This window comes from Macaca nemestrina, chromosome 15 (assembly GCF_043159975.1).
Source record: "Macaca nemestrina isolate mMacNem1 chromosome 15, mMacNem.hap1, whole genome shotgun sequence".
NCBI classification, from domain to species: domain Eukaryota; kingdom Metazoa; phylum Chordata; class Mammalia; order Primates; family Cercopithecidae; genus Macaca; species Macaca nemestrina.
The window spans coordinates 96955589-96972685 of NC_092139.1; the positions used below are offsets into that span (position 1 = coordinate 96955589).

The 17097-nt window shown below is 51.0% G+C and overlaps 1 protein-coding gene across 8 annotated transcripts in view; it reads right to left on the bottom strand.

Annotated features, from left to right (window-relative positions):
* The window catches only part of LOC105487265 (adaptor related protein complex 1 subunit beta 1), a 62625-nt gene that overhangs the window by 18381 nt on the left and 27147 nt on the right, over nucleotides 1-17097 (bottom strand). For all 8 annotated transcript variants that reach the window (XM_071080360.1, XM_011750699.2, XM_011750697.2 and 5 more), the window contains 8 exons: nucleotides 14404-14539; nucleotides 13314-13559; nucleotides 10540-10730; nucleotides 8853-9074; nucleotides 6027-6147; nucleotides 5174-5269; nucleotides 4055-4170; nucleotides 3229-3394 (listed from right to left, as the gene is read on the bottom strand). In XM_071080360.1, the coding sequence (XP_070936461.1) occupies nucleotides 3229-3394; nucleotides 4055-4170; nucleotides 5174-5269; nucleotides 6027-6147; nucleotides 8853-9074; nucleotides 10540-10730; nucleotides 13314-13559; nucleotides 14404-14511 (1266 nt within the window). In that variant the 5' untranslated portion in view covers nucleotides 14512-14539. The remainder of the gene's footprint in view (nucleotides 1-3228; nucleotides 3395-4054; nucleotides 4171-5173; nucleotides 5270-6026; nucleotides 6148-8852; nucleotides 9075-10539; nucleotides 10731-13313; nucleotides 13560-14403; nucleotides 14540-17097) is intronic.

The following is a 17097-nucleotide window of genomic DNA, read 5'->3' on the forward strand; positions in this document are numbered from 1 at the left end:
ATGGGGTACGAGGGTGGGGGGATGGTTTTGGGATAAAATTGCTCCACCTCAGATCATCAGGCATTAGGTTCTCATAAGGAACGCACAACCTAGATCCTTCACCTGTGCAGTTCATAACAGGGTTTGCGCTCCTTTGAGAATCTGATGCCGACACTGATCTGACAGGAGGCGGAGCTGAGGCAGTAATGCTTGCTTGCCTGCCACTCATCTCCCGCTGTGCAGCCCAGTTCCTTATAGGCCATGGTAGTACCGGGTACTGCGCCGTGGCCCGGGGGGTTGGGGATCCCTGCCCTACAGGACATCCTCGCAGTGATCCCAGGCAGGACTTGCCTGCAGGAGCAGAATCCAGAATAGGCAGGCTTTGCTTCTGAGACACCGGGAAGAGGCTGGTATTGCAAGCAAAGGCAGTCTGGAAGCAGGTGGCGGTGGGGGGGTGACGGTGGGAATTAGTACTGTGATTCTGGGATGGACATCTGTTGTTTTTGCTCACCCAGCATCTATTCTGTCTTCTGGGAACAGAAACACTGGCTTTCCTTCAGAGCCTCACCCTTCTTTCTGTCCCTTTCAGTCCACACAGACTGGGATCAGTGCCTGAGAGACCTCGCCAACCAGAGTCACAGTGCCTGGCTCAGGATAATGCAAATAGGTCCTGGGACTTTTGCTGGAACTACTGAGGGAAGGGGAAAAATTCTTTCCATGGGGGTTATTGTGCTGTAAGGACATAGCCTGGAAGTGCTGACTCCTTACAGCTCCCACTCTTGGGAGCCTACCCACGGCAGAAGATAGCTCAATGCCACCATCCAAGCACCCTCAGCCAGGAGTCCCAGAAGGCAGCGTGCTACCCACACTTGCCGGCTACTGGAACCAGTTGCTCCCCTTTTTGGCCTGGACTAGTTTGCTTTTGAAACCAATTTGGCCCAAACCAACACTACCATGAATGAGTGTTTATTATGGGCTGGGCATGTGTTAAGGACATTATACCAAGCATCCTAATTTCACTTTTGTAGCAAGAGGATGAGGGAAGATCTAATGATTCTCATTTTACAAATGAAGAAACTGAGGCTCAGAGTTAAAGGGATAAGCATAAAGTTACTGAGCCAGGAAAGGGCAGAGGAGGGGTATGGACTCTGGGATCTCTCATTAAGTCCCACACTTGGACCCGCAGGGTTACACTGCCCCAGTTGGGCAGCAAAAATTTCTGTGCTCACGAACAGACTAACACGGTTCCCAGTTAACTGAGAAAAGGGAATACAAATGACAAGGCAGACATTCAGGCTCATTCATAACAGAAATGCAAACAGAACTACAGTGAGGTACCCGTTAGCTATTGGACCGGCAAATACAAAGCAGAGGTAAGAAGAGGGCAATCCCACCATCTGAGACAGGAGTATAAAAACCAGCACAACCTCCACAACAGAAATCTGACAATGGCTACCCAAATCTCAAACTCACATGCCCTTTTCTCTAAGCATCCTGCTGCTATGAATGTATCCTCCAGCTATGCGTGCAGATGTGCATTACACAGGTTATTCTCAACAGTACTGTTTTAATGAGCACAAGACTGGACACCTAAATACCCACCAGGAGAGGCTGGTTAAATAAAGCATAAATGAATGAGAGCACGGTCTTTGGAGGTATTGGTAACAGAAAAAGGCAAGGTGCTAAACAATTTGAATTTGCAGAGTACGCTACCAGCAGTGTTTAGAAATAAAAGAGTGGGCAATGTAGATACAGTTGATTCTCACTACTTGAGCAATCCATGTCTGGGAATCTGTCTACTTGTTAAAATTTACTTGTAGCCCCCAAACCAAGACTCGTGGCGCCTTTGCAGTCATTTGCAAATACGTGCAGAACCGTGAAAACTTCGAGTTGCCCGACACACACATTCACAGCTGAGGTCAAATAAGGCAATGCTCTGCCTTCCTGTTTCAGCTCTCATCCTGTAAACAAGCATCCTTTCCACCACCTATTTAGTGCCATGTTTTTCATATTTTTGCGCTTTTTGTTGAGTTGCTTGTTTAAAATGCTCCCTAGCGCTGAAGTGCTTGCCTAGTGTCCCCAAGCACAGAAGGCTGTGATGAGCCTCAGAGAAAACACATGCGCTTGATAAGCTTCACTCAGGCATGAATTATAGTACCGATGGCCATGAGTTCAATGTCAATGAATTGACAATATATATTAACTAAGGTGTTTTTAAACAGAAACACACATTTTAAAAGGTTATTAACTGATCAGGTGACAAAAACGTTGTGTCTAGATGCTCACAGAAACCAAACACTGTATTTCTCTAGGAGCTATGGTTCACTACTTGCTAATTCAGTGTTTGCCATGACTATGGAACAGAAGCACCATGAAAAATAAGAATGAGTTGTATATATGTGTGTATGTCAGATGTGTGCATGTGTGTATAGGAAGGATGGGTGCATGTGTATGTGTCTGTGGGTCTACTGGTGTATTCCTAAATGATCTCCTGAAGTTTCCTAAAAAATCAAGAACAGAGGGCCGGGTGCGGTGGCTCACGCCTGTAATCCCAGTACTTTGGGAGGCGGAGGCAGAGGCGGAGGCGGGCAAATCACGAGGTCAAGAGATCGAGACCATCCTGGCGAACACGGTGAAACCCTGTCTATATAAAAATACAAAAAATTAGCCGGGTGTGGTGGCGGGTGCCTGTAGTCCCAGCTACTCGGGAGGCTGGGGCAGGAGAATGGCATGAACCCAGGAGGCGGAGCTGGCAGTGAGCTGAGATCACACCATTGCACTCCAGCCTGGGCAACAGAGCAAGACTTCGTCTTCATCTCAAAAAAAAAAGACATCAAGAACAGTGGTGACCTCTAGGAGAATTTGTGGCCTGCAAAGCGACGAAGAGGGAAACTTTTCACTATATATGCTTTTGTATCAATTTTAAACCAAGTCAATGTATTTCCTGTTAAAATATGAATATGAAATTAAAACAAAATGAAGAACTTGTGCCTGCCTTCTATCCACACCACCACAGACTGTCTCGTGCCTGCCTTCTATCCACACAACCACAGACTCTCATATGTCTTCCTGACTTGACTGTACTGCAGTGAGAAGGAAAAGGGGCGGTGTCCATTAAGCGCACATCACTCATCTGTCTGTCAGTGCTACTGACGAGGTATTAGGAAGGGAGGGTTTCACGGCAGTGTGGGCCACAGTGGGGCTGAGCTGCCAGTCATGACTCACACCCTGGCCGGCTCACTGGCTCACCTGGGTGCTCTCGTCATGAAAGCCCTCGAGGAAGCTCTCCAGCAGCTCGTCTGCGTTGTCGATCCGTTCTGCATACTCGCCTACAATCCAGATCATGGCAGCCCGGGCCTCAGGCTCATCCAGGGAGTCCAGGTTCTCACACAGTGTGGCAATCACACTCTCATACCTGGGAGACCAGGGCACAGTCGGTATGTGAGCCCTGAGGAACAGGCAACCCAGGGAAGCCAGGCAGGGGCCAGGAGGGAAGGGGGCCTGCCTCGTAAGACCCCAAGGTGGCAGGTAAAGGAGACGTGAGTTTCTTTTCTTTTTTCTTTTTTTTTTTGAGACGTAGTTTCGCTCTGTTGCCCAGGCTGGAGTGCAGTGGCACGATCTCAGCTCACTGAAACCTCTACCTCCCTGGTTCAAGCAATTCCCCTGCCTCAGCCTCCCAAGTAGCTTGGATTACAGGCGCACACCAGCATGCCTTGCTAATTTTTTTGTATTTTTAGTAGAAACGGGGTTTCACCATGTTGGCCAGACTAGTCTCGAACTCCTGACCTCAGGCAATCCGCCTGCCAAAAGCCTCCCAAAGTGCTAGGATTACAGGCATAAGCCACCACACCTGGCCTGGGGATCTGAGTTTCATCTATCACATGTTAGCCCTTATTGTGGCCTGCAGAGCAGAGGAGGGGCAACGTGGACAAATCAAAAAACAAAGGGTTTCTTTTGAGAATGCTGCTTGTGACAGAGAAGTAAGGAAGAGGAGACTCCTCCTTCCTTTTCCGCCCCGACATCCCTGTCCCCAGGCAGAGCCAGATGCCCTCTCCCTAGGAAGGCAGGCACGCACTTGTTGGGGTACTTGCGGAAGATGTCCTTGATGACCACGATGGCCTCCTGGACCACGTAGTTGACCTTGGTCTGGATGAGGTCGAGCAGCGTGCTCACACAGCGCTCCGCAGATTGCTGCATGGGAAGAGGAGAGTGTGGATGAGGTTCCCGCACCCCATTTCCAATACAGCCTCTGATGTCCACACCTTGGCCAAGGGCTCCAAGTCACTCCTGGTGCACCTTCCTTGTCATAGTGGGAAAACAGGAGAACCCTCTCCCCAGGTAACAGGGGAGAACCAGTACCAAATCATGGCCCTAGGATGGCAGGGACATGTGGAATGAGACTGAGAAGCCAGAGGCAGAGCTCCTGAGAGCAAGGAGGGTCCTTGGAGCTCCTTTAGGCCAGGACCTGAGGGCAAGGTGACTACACCGCAGTAGAACCCCACCTCTCTTCTTACTTGTTTCAGGAAGGGGGCTCCTGTGACCAAAAACACTCACAGAACCTCTGATTGCTTCTGCCTTTACTTCCACACACTGCTGTCATGGCCTGCTCTGAGGGAGATTTCTCAGGACAGTATCACAGGCTGAGATCACAGCACACCTCAAAGGGATAGGTGGGGGGAGACCAGCTATCCTAGGACCCTCCAGTCACCAGTGGACCCATTTAAGGAGAATCTGGCTTAGTGGTCAAGGAACATCTCCACAGACAGAGAAAGGAAGGGGATAGATAAAATGCTAGGACGCAGGAGTCTAGAGTGGCCCTGTGTCGCGTGGACACAGAGGCACGTGGGCAGTTGAATGATGACAATATTTGCCAAAAAATGTCCTTGCCCCAGAGCTCTGTGAAGTGAATGCTAAGTCCACCAGTTTGTGGCTGCCCAGCATCTTAGCAAATGCTGCAGGAGAACCATGATTATGATGAGTTCATTTGATCTGCAGCAACTCGAAGGCCTAAAGGATACTACAGAGTGAGAAAGAACCCCACCAGATCTGCATAATGCTCGCCATGGGGGCTCCAGTGGTGAGCCTCAGGCCTTCCCAGACCACCAGCAAGCTGGTAGATTCTTGTATCAGACTGGTTTCCTGGTTTCAGCTCCTTTTCCCTTCTCCAGCCAAGGACAGAGTCCCAGGGCCTCACCTCCACCTTGATGGCACAGCGTCCAATGGCACGCACAGCCTTCCGTACAAAGTCCACATCCACTTCTGTTGCGTACTCTTTCAGTTCCGCCAACACCTGTGGCCCAAACAGAAAAGATGGGGTTGGGGGGACCTGATGGGGCAATCTGCTGGAACACTCCTGGGCAGTGAATATACACAGACTCCCTAGGAGAATGGGATTCTGCCTCCTACTCCAGGTGGAAGGCCCAAGGGAGAGAGCTGGCAGGTGCCTGAAAAGGAAAGCAGGCCTGGACAACCTTGTTTGGCGTTGATCTAGCTAACATATCCAATACCACTTTGTAAGGGATGACAGGTAATAACAGGAAGAAACATTCTTTAGTAACAAAAACATCAGTCCTTTTTTTTTTGTTTTTTTGAGACGGAGTCTTGATGTGTCACCCAGGCTGGAGTGCAGTGGCGCCATCTCAGCTCACTGTAAGCTCCGCCTCCCGGGTTCACACCATTCTGCTGTCTCAGCCTCCCTAGCAGCTGGGACTACAGGCGCACACCGTCGCACCTGGCTAATTTTTTTGTATCTTTAATAGAGACAGGGTTTCACCATGTTGGCCAGGATGGTCTTGATCTCCTGACCTCATGATCCACACACCTCGGCCTCCCAAAGTGCTGGTATTACAGGCGTGAGCCACCGCACCCGGCCTAAAAAAAACACCAGTTCTTTTACTTGCTTACGCAGCCCCATGTCCCATGCTAAACACTCTTCATGAGATAAACTGTTAATGGTAAGACTGGTCAGCTGGGCCAGAGCCCACAGTCTGGTGGTGGTGAAACGGTCCCACACCAAGCCCATGCCCTGACCATTACACTCTGCTGACCTGGGCGATGTTGGCCTGGGAGGCCAGGCGGATCATGATGTCCAGCTTCTCCAGTTTCACGTAGATAGGGTCATTGTACTTCACGAAGAACACCTTCATCTCGTGCTTCAGGATCTCAGGCCTGATGGTGGGGCAGGATGCCCGGAGAGCAAAAAAGAAGGCTTAAGCCTCATGAGAAAAGGCCCTCCACATTTGCTGGGACATTTCTGAGGTCTGAGGTGGAGCCTGATGTTTTTGAAGGCAGAGTCACTGCCATGACTGCAAGCTCCTGGACAGAGGGCCCAGCAACCGGCCTGAGCAAGGCTCTGACTGCTCCCGTGTGCCTGAGCACATCATTGGAAGGCAGAGGGAGCGCAGTGAGAGACGGCTCACTCTCCAGAGGCAGCAGGCCTCACGGGAAAGGCTTGCAAATCAGAATAGATCTCAGTCCCAGTCCCAGCCTGTGACCTCAGGACTGTTTCCTCACCCACGAAATGGGAATGATGCTGTACAGAAACACGTTACCACCGCAGGTCTGGGACTGCTAGCCTCAGAAGGCCGGGCACATGGCAACTTGGATTTTGGAAGAGTTCTCACTGTTCCTTAAATGAGAAAGTTATTTAACTGTGCCTAGATCATTGTACAAAGAATACAATTTATGCTGAACATATGCTTCCCTCCTGGGAGTCTGGAATTTGTGTAGGTGCCCCCAATAACAAGCCTGGGTGCCGAGTCTCAAACAGGCTTTCCTGGGCAGAAACATTACACAAGTTGCCGCATTTTGTTGGGGGAGGAGTGTGCTCTGTGTGACTCCCCATGGGAAGGAGGAGGTACCAAAAAGCCTCTCATGGAATCCTCCAGACTGTCCTTCTTCCCTATGACCCAGCCGGGCAGCCCTGCTCTGCTGCTGACAGATCTTTGCTGTGGGTATAGCTATCTGCTGGGTCCTGAGTGGGCGTGGCAGCTCGTGCCTGTCATCCCGGCACTTTGGGAGGTTGAAGCAGGAGGACTGCTTGAGCCCAAGAGTTTAAGACTAGCCTCGGAAACACAGTGAGACCCTGTCTCAAAAAGAAAAAATATATTTAAAAAATATATGCTGAGTACTGTGAGTAGTGCTAGTGAATCCCGAGCATGAGGGTGGTCTTGGGACTCTGACACCAACACCGACCTAATCGGCCTGCTGTGAGAGTGAGACGAGAAGCATCTAGCATGATCGATGCCTGCCTCAGAGAAGGCATCGCTAGGCAGGAGCTGTCACTAGCTGAGCCCTTTCACATGTGTCATTGTTCCTTCCTCAAAGGCAACATCCTTCTGCCTTCCGCCAGTATCACCCACCACATTCTTCCTGAACAAGGAAACTTCAGAGAGGGTGAGAGGCTGGCACTAGGTCACATGGCTAATGTCAGTAAGGACGGGGCTGGGGCGAGAATCACCTACCTCTGACTCCTACTCCTATGCCCTTCCAGAACAGAAAAGAGGAAAGAAAAGGTACAAGGACAGATGGTAAGGAAGGGAGAAGACAGGACAGAGAGAAAGGAGAAAACTGGGTACTCCATGCTGCTGTGCACACTGTAGGGAGGTCCTGGCCAAGCAAGGAGCCTTTGTCATGCCCCATGGGAGAGGCAAGACCCCGAGCTGGGTAGCAGGAATATGATTTCTGCAATTAGGACTTGGCAAAAGCTGCCCAGTCACGTCTCAGGACGAGGGCAGGGTATGTCTCAGTGACGTGGACAACTTCTTTTTTTTGTTGTTGTTGTTTTCAGACAGAGTCTAGCTCTGTCATCCAGGCTGGAGTGCAATGGTAGAATCTTGGCTGCAACCTCCGCCTCCCAGGTTCACATGATTCTCCTGCCTCAGCCTCCTGAGTAGCTGGGACTACAGGCATGCGCCACCACGCCCGGCTAATTTTTGTATTTTTAGTAGAGATGGGGTTTCACCATGTTGGCCAGGCTGGTCTTGAACTCCTGACCTCGTGATCCGCCACCTCGGCCTCCCAAAGTGCTGGGATTACAGGCGTGAGCTGATCTGCTCTACTAGTCACTATGTCACATTAAATCCGGGCCTCCAGGGCACTGGTGTATAAAGACCCACACTACAACCAGGAAGCCCTAGTTTCATCCCTTGGTTTAGGAACTCAGAAGGCTTTCCCATATTTACCTCCCTAATCTCCCAATTCAACCAATATCTCTGGGTCCCCCCAGAGCACTGCTCAGTGGTTTTTCTGCTCTCGCCTACCCCCCACTACCAGACCGTGTGCCCTGGGAGCAGCAGCTCACTGCTCAGCCATTCTCACGAGCGGGAAGCGGGTAGCACAGCATTAGGAGTGAGTCCGATGTACCCCTTCCCCAGGCCTCGAGGCTCCAACCTCAGAGAGTTTGACTAGAGCTACGGACTCTGTCCCCCGAAGAAATGCGCAGATACACAAAATCTGACAGCCCATTTCAGGACAGCTCTGTGGACTATGAAGACAATATCTAGTTTAATCACCAATTTAGTCTTTATACAGCCTGCTTCCCAGTTAGGTTAAGCCAGGGCCTCTCAACCTCAGCACTGCTGACATTTCGGGCTGCACAGTTACTGTGAGGGGCTATTCTCTGCACTGCAGGATGCTGACCAGCATTCCTAGCCTCTGCCCACTAGATGCCAGGAGCATGCCCCCCTCAGCTGTGAAAACCAAAGTATCTCCAGATACCACCAAATATCCCTCAGGGGGCAAAGTTGCCCCTTTGGTTAAGCTATTTGAGACTTCCTGCAGGTGACAGGTCAGTTTCCTTTGAGAGCCCCCATCCCCAGCAGAAGAGGCTCCCCGAGGGGTACGCATGGACGTGTGTGTGGTGACCTCAGTACCTTTTCTGCACGATGAGATTGATGTTGCGCAGGGCCACGTACTGCAGCTCTGGCTCAGCTGACAGCAGTGTGACCAGGGGTGGGGCCAGCTTCTTGAGCAGCGTGCCGTAGTAGTCCAGGTCCTTAGACAACATCTCCATGAACTTCATCAGCACCTTCACAGCAGAGAGCACCACAGCAGAGTTGGCGTGGGAGAGCCTGGGGGTGACCCGTTCACAGATGCTGGGATCCGTCCATTCCAATGGGGCAAACAGGAAAGACAAAGGGAAACATCCTGTTTTTAGTTACCAAAATAGCATGTACAGGCCAGGCGCAATAGTTCAAGTCCTGTAATCCCAGCACTTTGGGAGGTCAAGGCGGGTGGATCACTTGAGGTCAGGAGTTTGAGACAAGCCTGACCAACATGGTAAAACTCTGTCTCTACCAAAAAATACAAAAATTAGCTGGGCATGGTGGTGAGCACCTGTAGTCCCAGCTACTCGTGCGGTTGAGACATTAGGATCACTTGAACCCAGGAGGTAGAGGTTGCAGTGAGCCGAGATTGCGCCATTGCACTCCAGCTTGGGCAACAGAGTGAGACCCTGTCTCAAAAAAAAAAAAAAATAGCATGTCTAGCCTGGGCAAAATCATGAGACCCTTCTCTACTAAGAATAATTTTACACATTAGCTGAGTATGGTGGTGCATGCCTGTAGTCCTAGCTACTTGGGAGGCTGAGGCAGGAGGACTGCTTTGAGCCCAGGAGTTTGAGGCTGCAGTGAGCTGTGACTGTGCCACTGCACTCCGGCCTGGGTGACAGAGCGAGACCCTGCCACAAACAAACAAACAAGTTTTTTGTAGAAGAAAGATCTAAATCCTGGTTCTGCTGCCTGCTAACTCCCAGCAGGTTGAAATCACTCTGCACCTCAGTTTCCTCATCTATAGAATCAAGATGATGCTGCCTACTTCACAGGGTTGCTGGGGGCTCAACTGACATAATGCATATAAAGAACAAGGCCGGGCGAGGCTGAGGTGGGTGGATTGCTTGAGCCCAGGAGTTTGAGACCAGTCTGGGCAACACGGTGGAAACCTGTCTCTACAAAAAAAATATATAAAAATTAGTTGGGCACATTGGCATGCGTCTGTAGTCCCAGGTACCTGGGAGAATCGATTGAGTCCCGGAGGTTGGGGCTGCAGCTCCAGCCTGGGGGACAGAAACCCTGCCTCAAACAAACAAACAAACAAAAAAGAACAAGCACAGTACTGGCACATAGTACATACTGTATAGATGGCAATTCCTCACTTCCTCCGACTTGGAGGGTATCTTGTGGTTAAGACCATGAGTCAGGTGAGCCCCAGCTGGGGGATCAGCTGGGGGACCTGCCAAACACCCAGTGAGAATTCAATGGGCAGTGGCTCTGGCACTACCCATCTACTGAACTCAACAGAGGTGCCCTGGGCTTCTGCGAGCTCCCAGGCCAGGCCAGGCCTATGCCCACAGCAGGCACCGAGCTGACTGCCCAAGGCAGCTCTCCTGCCTGCCTGGCTCTGGAGAGGTAGGAAGCAGGCAGGCCTCCCTTTAGGTGTGTCTGAGGGTAGGTTGTGGGGCAAGGCACTAGAAAGGGGCCCACTAAGGCCCAAGGCCTCATTGGAGCCCCTGAGGACCAGGGTCCTCAGGCTGGGCTGGCAAGCAAGGGGCAGCCCACTCACCTCTGGGCCTCGCGGTCGTCCTTAGGTGTATAGTTGGCCAAGCAGTCCAGGATGAAGATCTGGCCCCACTCGGTGCACTCGTTCAGGGCTGTCAGCAGCTTGTTGATGGACTGTGGGTTCAGATCGAGCAGGTTGCTGCTGGGGTGAGACTCGGCGATTTCTGAGAGCGCTGCCACCGCGTTGGCCACGACCTGGTTGAGAGGGTAGAAGGGGCAGAGGCTGGGGGTGCTGCTCACAGGCCACGGGGCGGTGGGTTAATGATGCTGGCTGGTCAGAGGTCAAATATCCTGAAAGGAATATGACCCAATGGGCAGGGTCTGGAGCTGCAACGAGACCCACTCCAAGCACTCACCCTGCTGACTCCTCTGCAAACTGGAACAAAACCAAGTATGCCTGCCATTTAGAAAAACAAGAAAGACCTGGCTCCAAGTGCCTAGCCATAGAAAGCATTCCCAGCTTCTTTTTTTTTTTTTTTTTTTATTATTATTATACTTTAAGTTGTAGGGTACATGTGCATAACGTGCAGGTTTGTTACATATGTATACTTGTGCCTTGTTGGTGTGCTGCACCCATCAACTCGTCATTTACATCAGGTATAACTCCCAACGCAATCCCTCCCCCCTCCCCCCTCCCCATGATAGGCCCCGGTGTGTGATGTTCCCCTTCCTGAGTCCAAGTGATCTCATTGTTCAGTTCCCACCTATGAGTGAGAACATGCGGTGTTTGGTTTTCTGTTCTTGTGATAGTTTGCTAAGAATGATGGTTTCCAGCTGCATCCATGTCCCTACAAAGGACACAAACTCATCCTTTTTTATGGCTGCATAGTATTCCATGGTGTATATGTGCCACATTTTCTTAATCCAATCTGTCACTGATGGACATTTGGCATTCCCAGCTTCTTAACACAGCAGCCCCTGTCTACCAGCAACAGCAGCTCACTTCAATGCTTGTCAGCTGTGCTTCTCAGAGCTAGGGGATTCCTGCTGATCTCCTTGAGGCTACTGGGAGTGGATGGGGGTTGGAAAAGAGGAGCTTGCCAGGTGAAGCTCCAGGCCCTCAATCCATTTCCACTACAGCAGGTGTTTTGGTTTTTTGCTTGTTTGTTTGTTTCTGAGACAGAGTCGTGCTCTGTCACCCAGGTTGGAGTGTAGTGGTGTGATCTCAGCTCACTGCAACCTCCACCTCTTGGGTTCAAGTGTTTCTCATGCCTCAATCTCCGGAGTAGCTGGGATTGATTACAGGCATGCACCACTACACCCGGCTAATTTTTGTATTTTTAGTAGAGATGGGGTTTCACTATGTTGGCCAGTCTGGTCTCAGAGTCCTGACCTCAGGTGATCCTCCCGCCTCAGCTTCCCAAAGTGCTAGGATTACAGGTGTGAGCCACTGCACATAGCCTGTTTTTGTTGTTGTTGTTGTTTTGATATGGAGTCTCGCTGTGTTGCCCAGTCTGGAGTGCAGTGGTGCATCTTAGCTTACTGCAACATCTGCCTCCCGGGCTCAAGCAATCCTCCTGCCTCAGCCTCCTGAGTAGCTGGGATTACAGGCACGCACCACCATGTGCAGCTAATTTTTGTATTTTTAGTAGGGATGGGGTTTCGCCATGTTGGCCAGGCTGGTCTTGAATTCCTGACCTCAGGTGATCCATCTCCCTCAGCCTCCCAAAGTGCTGGGATTACAGGCATGTAATCCTGTATGAGCCACTGCACCTGGTTTCAGGCAGCTGTTTTCGTTGTTTTTTTTTTTTTTTTTTGAGATGGAGTCTAGCTCTGTCACCAGGCTGGAATACAGTGGTGCAATCTTGGCTCACTGCAACCTCTGACTCCCCGGGTTAAAGTTATTCTCCTGCTTCAGCCTCCCGAGTAGCTGGGATTATAGGCACATGCCACCACACCCAGCTAATTTTCGTATTTTGAGTAGAGACGGGGTTTCACCATGTTGGCCAGGATAGTCTCAATCTCCTGATCTTGTGATCCACCTGCCTCAGCCTCCCAAAGTGCTGGGATTATAGGTGTGAGCCCCCGCGCCCAGCCCAGGCAGCTGTTTTTAAGTGTGTTCTGCATTTTTTCCAACTTTTCTCTGTGAACCATCCAGTGCTCCAGTGCCCATCCCTGCACTGGCTGCTCAGTACTATGTATGGCAGTTGCTCAGTGTTTCTGCTCAGACTGGGGGATAGCGGGGTTTGTGCATTCATTTTAAACATTCGTTTTAAACGGGCCCTGCCAAACTGCCCTCCAAACTGCTGCCACCACCATGGGTAAGGAGACTGTGGAGTTCCGCATCCAGCTACATCCTGACATCCTATCTTCCAGGCTATGCTACTTCCAGGGTGACCCTCTACAACCCAGCAAAGATGGGGGAAGGGAAAAGCACCACACATGCAGCATATGTCTTGGTGAGAAGACAGCAACAATAACAGTGACTAGAAGGGGAAGGAGGGCACTAGTATTGATTGCACACCGTGTACCAGGCCATCCCAGGCCCGTCACCTTCACAGCACTCCTGCCAGCCATGTAGAATTAGATCCATCTCACTGATGAAGAAAAGAGAGCCTAGGCAGCTTGCCCCAGGTTGCGCAGCTAGTCAGAGGGTGAGGAGAAGGGAATCCAGGTCTAGCTCCCTCCAAAGAGGGTGCCTGAACCACCACAAGGCACAAGAACAACTGGCACCCCCAGCCAGGCTCTGACCAGGTACTCGGGACTGCCTGGTGACGGGTCAAGCCAATGTCTTCCCAAGCAACCCAGGAGGTAGTACGGTGGGTGGCAGTGGCTTACCATGGGGTTAGAGTCAGAGATGAGGTCTTTAAGGGTGTCCAGGAAGCCCTGGTCCTCCACTAGCTGGGCGTTGATGTCGTGGAGCTTGGCCACGCACACAGCTGCTGTCTTGCGCACATACGGATCCTCATCCTTCAGGCACTTCCGGAGTGGCTCACATAGGTACTCTGTGATCTTGTCAACGCGGATGCAGCCCATGGTCCGCACTGCCAGGGCTCGGATGAGGGGGTTGGGGTCCTCACAGTCCTGAGGGGAACCAGCCATTGGCCAGGGCAGGGGTGGGATGAGCCATCTGTGGGCTTCATATTCTCCCTGGCCTACAGCTCTGAGCCCTGCTAGGCTGAGCAACATCAGATGGCTGCTATGGATCTCCACCAACTACAGCCAACAGCAGCAAAAGTAAATGCTATGTAACTGGCACCCATGCCAGCTCTGCACACCGTCTCCTCTTATCCTCACAGTAGAAATACAATACTGGTCTCATTTTATAGATGATGAAACTGAGGCTCTCAGGAAGGCTGAGAGCTCATCTGAAGCCACAGAGCAGAGCTGTGATTCAAGTCCACATCCACCTAGCATCACAGCCCTTGGCCTTTCCACTGGGCCACAGAAGCCTCATTTCCCATATCTGAGCACGGTCAGGAGAGCTAAGGTTCTAAAGGTACACAAATTCACAGGTACTAAACATTAGGAGAAAATAAAATTAAAATATAGGTGCACAGAGCTGACAATTTAATCTGAAGGACAGAAAATGGAGAAAGCAGCAGTCTAGAAGGGGAACAGAGAAGCTCTCGGACACCTGCTGATTCCTGCCCTGGCAAAGCATGCAGGGCAAGGCCCAATCAGGGTGGGGAGGGGATAAACAGGCCTGGCAGGACCTCACACAGGAGAGTTAGGCAGGGTCCTTAGCGTTTGATTTTCTGGAGAGTGGGAGCCCTCTGCTGGAGGAAGAGGCCTGCAGGCTGGGCGGGCACGGGCAGTCTGAAGGTCTGGACTCCATCCAGCGCCACAGGGTCCCACCCCAAAGAGACTGAGTGGAGACAGAGCCTTAAGCACCCCATGTCCTCATGCCCACCAAGCTCCTGCTCACCTTCACAAAGGTGTTGACGGCCATAATGGCCATGTCAGGCTGACTCTTGGCGTAATTCATCAGGTAGAGGTATACCAGCTTCTTCAGCTCCAGGTTGTCGGTCTGCATGCAGTTGACCACATCGGGGAAGAGGGCACTGGAAGGCCAAAATGGTGTCAGCATGGGAAAGGCTGAAGAAGGGAAGAGGAAGATTTTCAGGCTGCTAACTAGTGGGTGAGAGGACAGTGGGTAGGAGAGAATGGAGAGACACACTGGACTTCCTGGTAAAAGGGAGGGTTTCAGCTGTGCTGTTAACAATCAACACCTATTGATAGAAAGGGAATCCCAAAGGGTAATTTTAAAAGCAGAAAAGTCCTTGGTTCTTTTCACACAGTTCAAACATGAGTTCTGGAGCCCGTCAAACCCACCACTACCTCTTGATAGCTATATGACGTTGGAGACATTCCTTTGTCACCTGCCCTCTTGCCCTGAGTCTCAATTTCCTAACTTGCAAGAATGGTGCAACAGAAACTCACTTCACAGAGCCTTTATGATAACTGAGTGAGACAACATACTTAGGTATCTGGTCCTTGATATCTAGGAGGTACTGAGTAAATGCAAATGATTTTTTTCTCCCTCTCTGATACTTAACGTGGCCCCTTACCTTGGGCTGCTGGTTCTGGAGGGTCGCAGGGAAGCAGGATGGTTCACGCTGCTTTCACCACAAGCTCTGGCACCCAGTAAGAACCAGCACGGCATGCATGGAGCACACACCATACACCAGGCTTGGTGCTAAGAACCTTACATACTTGATCTCATTTAACTGCCCTTAGAAGTCAGGGGATGATCCCCATTTCACAGAATACTGAGGTTCATAAATGTCAAATAACCTGCCTGGAGGAGCCAGGTCCGAGAACAAGGTCCGTGCTCATAGCCACGTGGTACCCGTGGTCCCAGAGTTACAGGCCTTCTTCAGATGTGAAATTTGGTTAGAGATCAATTTTCTATCTCTGGAACGATCATATCCCCTCCTCTCAATTCTTACGTGTTTATAGGAAAGGACATGTCAACATAGAGAATTATGAGGTCAAAGTGAACTTCCTGAGCCCCGACAGGCAGGAGTCCTGCCAAAGCCAAAATGTATCACCTTGGAAGATGATGCATGAGGAAGAATGGGGAGGAGGGAGAAGGAAAAACCGCTGATGAGGCTGACTCGCCCGTCATATCAGCAAAGCCAGCTCTTTTGAGATGGAAGAACAAAGATGTTTCTCCTCTGTGAGGAGGTGATAATGGTGTTCTGGGTGAAGGACAGCAGCTTTGTCCTGGAAGGAATCTGACTTGGAAGGAGGCCCAGTTGTCCAGCAGGCGCCTGCTCCCTTTCTGCTCTGGCTTCCAAAGGGCTCTCTGCAGAGCTCCTTCCCAGAGCTGCTGGCAGGAGGTCCTTGCTGGGGGGCAATCCATGGGGACATCTGGAGCAGTGGGAGCCTATCTTGGGACCTGGATGGGAGCTGCTCCACCTCAGTACCCAGACTATGAGGCACAGGGCTGGGCACCACGAGGGCATGAGTGAAAGCAGCCTGGATTTGGATTTCAGAAGAACTGGGCTTGAGTCCTAGTTCTGCCACAAACCATGTGACTCTTAGGCAGTTACTTTATGTTTTTATTTCCTTGGCAGTAAAACTGTCATTACCTACAATATGGGAATTGTAAGGAACTACTGAGAAAACAAATCTCAAAATGTTCTGTGCAGACTCTCAAATACTGTGCAAATATTAAGCTGTTATAAAATCTAGTCTCTGCCTTTGAGATTTTACAATCTGGTGAGCAGGTAAACACAAGTATACATAACAAGAGAACAGTCTCCATTTAATGCTGGGTGATGGGAACAGAAAGCAAATGCTTTGAGTTTGAGGTAGTGGGCTGGGGTGATGAGGGAAGAAAACATGGGGAAGGCAGATCTTGAATGGTTTTTTTTTTTTTTTTTTTGAGACAGAGTCTCACTCTGTCGCCCAGGCTGGAGTGCAGTGGCGTGATCTTGGCTCACTGTAACTTTCGCCTCTCGGGTTCCAGCAACTCTCTGCCTCAGCCTCACGAGTAGCTGGGCTTATAGGTGCCCACCACCATGCTCGGCTAATTTTTGTTTTTTGTTTTTTTTTTTTTTGAGACGGAGTCTCACTCTGTCGCCCAGGCTGGAGTACAGTGGCCGGCTCTCAGCTCACTGCAAGCTCCGCCTCCCAGGTTTACGCCATTCTCCTGCATCAGCCTCCCGAGTAGCTGGGACTACAGGCGCCCGCCACCTTGCCCGGCTAGTATTTTGTATTTTTTTTTAGTAGAGACGGGGTTTCACCGTGCCAGCCAGGATGGTCTCGATCTCCTGACCTCGTGATCCGCCCGTCTCGGCCTCCCAAAGTGCTGGGATTACAGGCTTGAGCCACCGCGCCCGGCCTAATTTTTGTATTTTTAGTAGAGATGGGGTTTCATCATGTTGGCCAGGCTGGTCTTGAACTCCTGATCTCGTGATCCACCCACCTCGGCCTCCCAAAGTGCTGGGATTACAGGTGTGAGCCACCATGCCCAGCCTCGAATAGGTTTTTAAAGATGGGCAGACAAGCTGCGTCACTGGGTGCTCCCACAGGGGAAGCATGAGTCAAGGTGCGGCAGCCATTCTACACACGACCTGCTTTAGCCATCAGGTGCAACAGAGGCTGCACACCA